This window comes from Petaurus breviceps, unplaced genomic scaffold (assembly GCF_028583685.1).
Source record: "Petaurus breviceps papuanus isolate PSGF00001 unplaced genomic scaffold, PetGlider_PUasm1.0 122379, whole genome shotgun sequence".
Classification (NCBI taxonomy): domain Eukaryota; kingdom Metazoa; phylum Chordata; class Mammalia; order Diprotodontia; family Petauridae; genus Petaurus; species Petaurus breviceps.
In genome coordinates this window covers 1-7,989 of record NW_027185638.1, presented here as the reverse complement: position 1 = coordinate 7,989, position 7,989 = coordinate 1, and the positions used below count along the sequence as shown (strand labels likewise).

The window sequence follows — 7,989 nt, the reverse complement described above, 5'->3', positions numbered from 1 at the left end:
AAATCTTTTTTGGTTGATAACATAAGTATATTCAGATAGAAGTAGTCGTAGAAATCAGGGCATTCTTTTTAATAATAATAACTTCAAGCATCTTCAAGGTCTGTACATGAATAAGCCAGCATAAGCTTTAGACAGGTACACTGAAATTTATCCACTGAGTGTGTGATATACCCCATCAGTAAGTGATGAACAAGCTTCTCACAATTCTACAGATCACACATATATCACCCATTCATCTCATTTGATCCTCACAACAACCCTGGGAAATGGGTGCTATTATTATTATCCCTAACAGAAAATGAACAGAAGGAAATCCTGTTAGAAACACAGTCACAGAAATTGAGGCTTTTTTTAAATATAGAAGGGAACAGAAGATAGTACAAATAGAAAGGAATGAAGTCCTGATAGAAAGACAGTTTTGAAAGATACAAGATGACAGTGTCATTTGGGTGTTGGAGGTTCTAAAGGGAAACCTTTGGCATCTTCCCTTTGAAAGCAGGAGGGGCTTAAACTCCATAGATCTCGGAGGTTATCACTAAAGGAATCTAAACAAGATATGGGAACCTAAAGGCAGCAGTAGGGACCACATACTGGTCTATGGGAAGGCCTGTGGGGTGGAAAGGAGAATCGAGGAGAGGGCCCTCAGAAAAAGGAGGTCCAAGAGATCTCAGAGGTCAGTTTCCAGTGAGGATAGGCTGAGTTCATGTCCCCCCATCAGATGGAGATCTGGACTTTCTAGCTGTAATTCTGTTGGCACTCCAAGCCACTGATTTCCAAATCCTTCCAGTAAATTTCACAAGCAGAATTAAGTGCCAACAGTGTACAGATCCCAGAGCTGCAGATATGAGCTCTTGCCCTCAGGCAGCTCCTAGCCCAGACTCACACTAGAACCCAATGCAGAAGAATTCAATAATAAAACCACAATTTTCCCTGAAGATTACTCACCATGGGTGTCTGGAATCTTGGAATGCTCAGTTGAGTTTCTCAAGACTGCTGAAATCTCAGGTGTCCTACTGGGGCCCAGATTCAAAAGCCTGAGGTCTGGGTTATAGTTTTTGATTGCTTAAATTTATTTAAACACTGCCAGTTCACAGTCCAGGTATTTTCTAAAGCATTCAGGTTCTCAGGTAGAAAGGATGGGTCACAGATGCTCAGAAACCAAGTCCCAGAATGAAGGGGACACATCCTCATACATCCGCAAGTGAGGAGTGGGGCTAAACATGTGAGGCAGGATCTCTTTCCTCTGGAGTTATAGGACAGCCTCATAACTCTCAGAATTGTTTAACCATTTCAGTTACTCCTCATTAGTAATCACAAAATGCCCCAGTTTCCAGAATAGACTTGTATAGCAGATTGCAGACCAACTCATATTAAATTAGCCAAGAGCTAGGGATTAGGGGGATCTGGTTTAAAATTAGGCCTCTGACACTTGCTTGCTATGTAACTCCATTCATCCCTCTGAACCTGTTTCTTCATTTCTAATATGGGGTCAATAATCCCCATAGTACATCTCACAACAATATTGTGAGATGTTTGAATGGTTCTTGATACTTGTACAGCAACACTCATCTCTGACTCCGGGTCAGCTGGCTTCTTTGCCCTCATCCTTACCCTCAGCCAGAAAGGGCACCCTCTATTCTGGGCATGGTAAGGTACCAATTTGTTGCTGGATTGTTTCAGTCACACCCTATTCTTGGTGACCCCATTTTAAGGTTTTCTTGGCAAAGATACTGGAATGCTTTGCCATTTCCTTCTCCAACTCATTTTGCAGATGAGAAAACTGAGGCAAACAAGGTAAAGTGACTTACCCAAAGTCACATAGTGTGAAAGGCTGGATTTGAACTCATGAAGATGAGTCTTCCTCATTCCAAGCCCAGTGCTCTATGCACGATGACGCCACCTAGCTGCCAAAACAACAACAACAAAACAGGATCCCTATAGTTTGTGGGACACTGGGATGACGGACCTGTGATGGACTAGAAGTCACTCCCTACTCTATCTCAATGTGAAAATATAGATTTCTGGGCAAGAAGGCTGCCAGAAGGGAAGCAGACCATCTAGCTCTTACATACATATTAAAGCAAAACTGTCAAAGTCATACCAGAATAAGCAAGGATCAAAATTATTCAAGTCAATCAAGTCAATGAGAAATTACAGTTAAGTGACTTTTTTTACTCAGAACTTTACACCAGAAACTCATGGGCAATAGGAAAGGGGGTGCCAAAGAGAGCCCACACATGAACTAGCATGTTAGAAGTTAGCAGCCTACCAGGATGTCAAAACCCAATAGAGACAACTGCAGCCTCCAAAGTTCTTTTGTCCAGGGGCCAAAAGAGGACTCCCCCAAAAAATTCCCACTGAGATTTAAAAAATAGTAACGGGGGTGTGAGAGGACTGAGACAAAAGGACACAGTTTGGTGGCATTGCTGAGAAGAGGACATGCCAGGTTTAGGGGCTCGAAAGTCTCTGATTACTGCGTCCTAAAATGACAAAGGGCTCTGAAAGTCCAGCCCTCAAAATTTCCATGATCCAGGTGAATCTAATCCCAGGAAGCATATGTCAGCACAAGATCCCTAGTAAACTAGTTTGAAAGGGACAGGCTATTAGTATTGGAGATGAACCTCAGTTTCTAGAAATCAGGAATTATTGAAAGAGCTTACAGAGTTGAGCAGGTCATCACAGACATTGAAGTCCAAAGCATCTTTGATCAACAATGCCTTCTACAGGGTTCCCAGCAGGTGACTGCCCAACTTTTGATCCAAAATCTTCAACATGGCAAAGCCCCTCCTTCTGGAGGTTGCTTTGGACACCTTGGGATGGCTCTAATGGTGAGGAAGTATTCCTAGGATCCAGGTGAAATCTGCATCTTACTGCTCTTTCAAGATTCTGCTGAAAATTACCACTTCTTAGGCTAATGACAAAAAGTTGGAAGGGAGGTGGAGAGCAGATAGGGAAGAAGGAGACAGGAGATCCCTATGGTTGAGGTATTTAATCCTCCACATCACATTTTGGAATTAGACAAAGAAACTCCCAATTTCTGAGGGTCTATCCCAGAGATACTGGGAAATCTGATTATTGCCCAGAAGAAACTCCAATGGTTATCAATTCTGGGAATTAGAAGGCCATTCCAGAACTCCAGAGGGAAAAAGACTTATTAACATATAACTTATATGTATGTGTATATGTTATATGTATATATAACTTACATATGTATATACACATGTATTTTTATAAGTATACAACTCACATGTGTACATGTGTGCATATGTGTATACAACACATATCATATGTGTTGTGCGTGTTATATGTAAACTTGTAACATATGTTTAACTTTATCTGTATGACATTTGGCAATTCAATTCACTCCCCTGGACCTCAGTTTGCCCATCTGTAAAATGAGGGAGGGGCACTAGCTGATGGATAAAATGCTGTTTCCCAAAGATTGCCCCAGAAGTGGCCTCTGAGCTCCCTCCAAGGTTTACTTCCATGATCTTTGTCAGGTGTTGATAAAAAGTCAGGGCTGGAAGCTGACTTGCCTTGGGCAAAGTCTCTTTATTTCCTTTGGATCCATTTTCTACCATTTGTAAGATGAGGAAGTCAGACTAGATGGCTGGTCAGAGTCTCCTGTCCTTCTGCAGCACCAGGGCTGGGCATGCCAAAAGGGACTGTGGGATGAATTATCCCATTGGGAGGGTCAAGAGGGGCCCTTCAGAGTCATCTTGTCTAACCTCCTCCTTTCATAGCTGAGGAAACGAAGGTACAGTCACTTGTCCAGTGTCATAGAGATGTCCTAACCCATCCTCAAGGCCCAGCTCCCCAATATCTCTCATCTCACTCCCTGACAAAGGACAGACCAAGCCTCCCTTCATCCAGCTGGCTGTTTTCTGCCCTGGATCTTTGACATCCTTGATTATTCTGAATTTCCTACAAAGTGGCTACTGAACACATGCTTTGTCGTTGACAAGCCAATGTGGTCTAGTGGAAAGGGCATTGGACTAGGAGGCAGAAGGCTTGGATTCAGGGCTTAGCTCGGGCCCCAACTGACAAGTCTGACCACTGACATTAGTCTCGTCTTCACATTAGGCGTCAGTTTCCCTGGAGAGAGGCTATGGTGCAACAGGAAGACAATTAGATTCTCATCCACGTCAAGGGATGTGGGTTCAAATCCCAGTTATCCTCATCATGACTATGACCTAAACTATCTGACCTAAAGGTTCCTTTAACTGTGAAAAGAGGCGGTCTGGAGAGATGACAATAAAGTCACTTCTACTTCTGAGTCTGTGACCGACTGTGATAATCTATTTGAAGCATCATGCAAACCTTCAAGAGGGCTGGGCTCTGAACTCTTCACTTTGTATCAGCAGCTCTAGCTGGTTGGAAGTCTAGGAACATATCACTGCCTTGGCACCAAGAAACGCTGGTTGATCCCCCAGCTTAAAGGTTTCCAGCTTCCTTTTATGTGTTGTTTTTCTCCAATAGTTTATAGGATCCTTGAGGTCAGGAACTGTCTTTATAAGTTCATATGGCAGGTTATTACTGCTAAATAAATCTACCACAACACAGATATTATAGATGTAAAAACCTAGATTTTATTACACTTAAGCACAGGTTCAGGTAGTAGAAAAATAACGATACCAGGAACAGAACTTCTGGCAAAGTCTTTATAGAGAAAATTACTGTCAGAGAGAGAGAATTTTTTTTAACCAATTACAATTTTTTATGGCCTCTTAGGTAATAAAGGTCACCCAGGCCTAGGAAAAAAGGATTTTTTTCATGCTTCTTTCAATTAAGGTTGAACAAATGAAGTTAAAACAAATTAGTAAACACACTAAGTTACAGATTTAAACACTAAGTCTGCAAAATACTACATTTATAATAATACTATAGGGCTACATTTTCAAAGAGTCACAATGGCTAAATGAGAGGAAGGGATTTATTTACATGTCATTAAGATCACCAAAGGGTCAGGGGTCAGGAGAATTCTTCCAGCTAAATTCCCTTGGTAAGTTCAAATTCCCTCTTGAATTCTTACTATCATTCAATGAGTCAGGTTTTATCAAGTGAGGTCAATATTAATAGGATAAAAGCTTTAGTTGACCAAATGTTCCAGGAGCAATGCTATAATAAAACTGAATAAAAGGAAAATGTATCATCATAATGCAAACAACTATTTGCATAATAAATCTTCAAATAAGTTATAGACAGGAAAAGTAGGAGGAAATCAATAGAGGGGAAGCACTACAATTAAGAAAATCTTTCTATAGAAAGTACTTCCCCTGTCTCCCTTGGGCCTCATTCTCTCTCCAGGCAGACTGACTAGCTCCACACTTCTCCCTTCTCCTTTCTTCCCAGGGACACCTGAGAATATATAAGTAAGATGAAGCTCCATCAGCTGACTTCTGGGGAGGAGACAAAGGTGAGATGAGCCTGGAGCTTTGGATGGGGAGGGTTGGGTCCATAATGCAGACAAGATTAAGGATAAAATTGAGAGTTCTAGTATTTTTTTTGTGATTTTTCCCCTCTGGTTGGAGTTTAGAGCATGTTTAGAGCCAGAAAGCAGAAGGCATAGGTAATCACAGAGACCAACTGAGCATCAGGTCTGGTTAAAACTGGATACTCAGAGATAGGAAGGTGAGCCCTCAGCTGCAAAGCAGAAACCAGGAGCCAAGAGACACAGGGAGTATAGTTCTGCCTCTTCCCCTGACTTACTCTGTGACCCTGGGCAAGCCCTTGCCTCTCTCAGGGCCTCAGTCCCCTCACCTATATAATGAGGAAGGGAAGGAGGCAGGGAGTGATGATCTCTAAGAGTCTGATTAACATTCAGAACTGGAAAGTACATCAGAAATAACCCAAGTCAATCCCATCTCTTTAGGCTATAGATGGGTATGTTGAAGGGGAAGTGACTTGGCCAAGGACACACAGCCAGCAACTGATAAAGCCAGGAATACTTCTGTTTTCAGGTCCAGAACTTTCTGCCATCCTTCACTGCCTCCCAATGACTTGCAATGAGCAATGGCTTAAACATGAGACTCTCCTAGGGTAAGTGTTGGAGAACCTGCCAGTTCCAGGATTCATAATTGCCTCTGGGCTTTGGGTGGGGCTCTGCTGGAGTCACTTGAAGCACAAAAACATAAATTAGGCTTTAGAACTGACTAAGTTGAAAAGGAAAGAAAAAAAAGCAAACTTCCCATCTGAGAAAGAAAAGCTCCTACAGAAATGGCCTAGCACATGAGTCTGTCTACAGGGATCAGAGACCTGTTGCTGACTAGAAGTCAGCCCTTCACCCAGCAGAATCCAACCTTGTAGGACTTCTGCCCAAGATGAGTGTCTGAATGGAGGCAAAGCGTTCATCTCCCATATTCCAGGATTCTCTTCAGTAAGAATTTTCTGGTAAATAACAAGATTTGAGTTTTTGCTGAAAGCATTCTCTCACAGTCATTACTTATGTCACCCATCTGTATGAAAACTCTGGTGCTTAACAAGAGATAAACTATCACTGAAGGCTTCCCCACACTCATTGCATAAAAAAGGCTTCTCTTCAGTATGACTTGTCAGGTGCTTAACAAGGTCAGAGCTTTGAATGAAGGATTTCCCACATTCATTACACTTATAAGGCTTCTCTTCAGTGTGAATTCTCTGGTGTTTGAAAAGGTGTGAGTGTTCACTGAAGGCTTTCTCACAATGACTACATTTATATGGTTTGTCTCCAGTATGAGTCTTCTGATGCTTATTAAGATCTGACTTCTTTACAAAGGCTTTCCCACATTGATTACATTTATAAGGTTTCTCTTCGTCATGAATTCTCTGGTGATTGACAAGAGCTGACTGTTCAGTGAAGGCTTCCCCACATTGATTACATGTATAAGACTTCTCTCCAGTATGAATCTTCTGATGCACAGTAAGATTTGATCTCTGAATAAAGCCTTTTCCACACTCATTACATGTATAAGGCTTCTCTCCGGTGTGAATCTTCTGGTGTACATTAAGATTTGAGCTCCGACTAAAGGCTTTCCCACACTGCTTACATGTATATGGCTTCTCTCCAGTATGAATCCTCTGGTGACTAACAAGGACTGAATTTGTACTGAAGTCTTTCCCACATTCATTACATGTATATGGCTTCTCTCCAGTATGAGTCATCTGATGTACAAGGAGGGTTGAGCTATCAATGAAAGCTTTCCCACAATCACTGCATGTATAAGGCTTCTCTCCAGTGTGAATTCTCTGATGTCTGAAAAGGGTAGATTTTTGAGTGTAGGCTTTATGACATTTAGTACATTTATAGGGTTTTTCTCCAGTGTGACTCTCCTGATGTACATTAAGATTTGACCTCCTGAGGAAGGCTTTCCCACATTGATTACATTTATGAGGCTTCTCTCCAGTATGAGTCTTCTGGTGGTTGAAAAAAGATGAACTTTGGGTGAAGGCTTTCCCACACTGATTACATTTGTAAGGCTTCTCTCCAGTATGAATCTTCTCATGTACCTTAAGGTTTGAGCTCTGAACAAAGGCTTTTCCACACTCATTACATTTATAAGGCTTCTCTTCATTATGAATTTTCTGATGATTTAAAAGTGTTGATCTTTGAGTGAAGACTTTCCCACATTGATCACATTTATAAGCCTTCTCTCCAGTATGAATCTTTTGATGAACAATAAGATTTGAGCTCTGAACAAAGGTTTTCCCACACTCATTACATTTATAAGGCTTCTCTCCAGTATGAATTCTATGATGATTAACAAGGACTGACTTTTTACTGAAGGCTTTCCCACACTCATCACATGTATATGGCTTCTCTCCAGTATGAGTCATCTTATGGCTAATAAGGGTTGAGCTTTCATAGAAGGCTTTCTCACAGGTATCACATTTAAAAGGTTTCTCTTCAGTATGAATTTTGTGATGTTTGAAAAGAGTTGACTTTTGAGCGAAGGCTTTCCCACACTTGTCACATCTATAAGGTTTCTCTCCAGTATGAATTCTCTGGTGATT

General features: G+C 41.5%; 1 protein-coding gene across 1 annotated transcript; it reads right to left on the bottom strand.

Annotated features, from left to right (window-relative positions):
* Positions 1 to 4,566: 4,566 nt before the first annotated feature.
* Positions 4,567 to 7,986, bottom strand: LOC138162782 (zinc finger protein 665-like; the record flags this gene model as incomplete). Its single annotated transcript, XM_069090214.1, has 1 exon — positions 4,567 to 7,986. A coding segment is annotated over one exon (1,539 nt), but the record flags the coding sequence as incomplete, so codon positions are not given.
* Between the last annotated feature and the right edge of the window lie 3 nt (positions 7,987 to 7,989).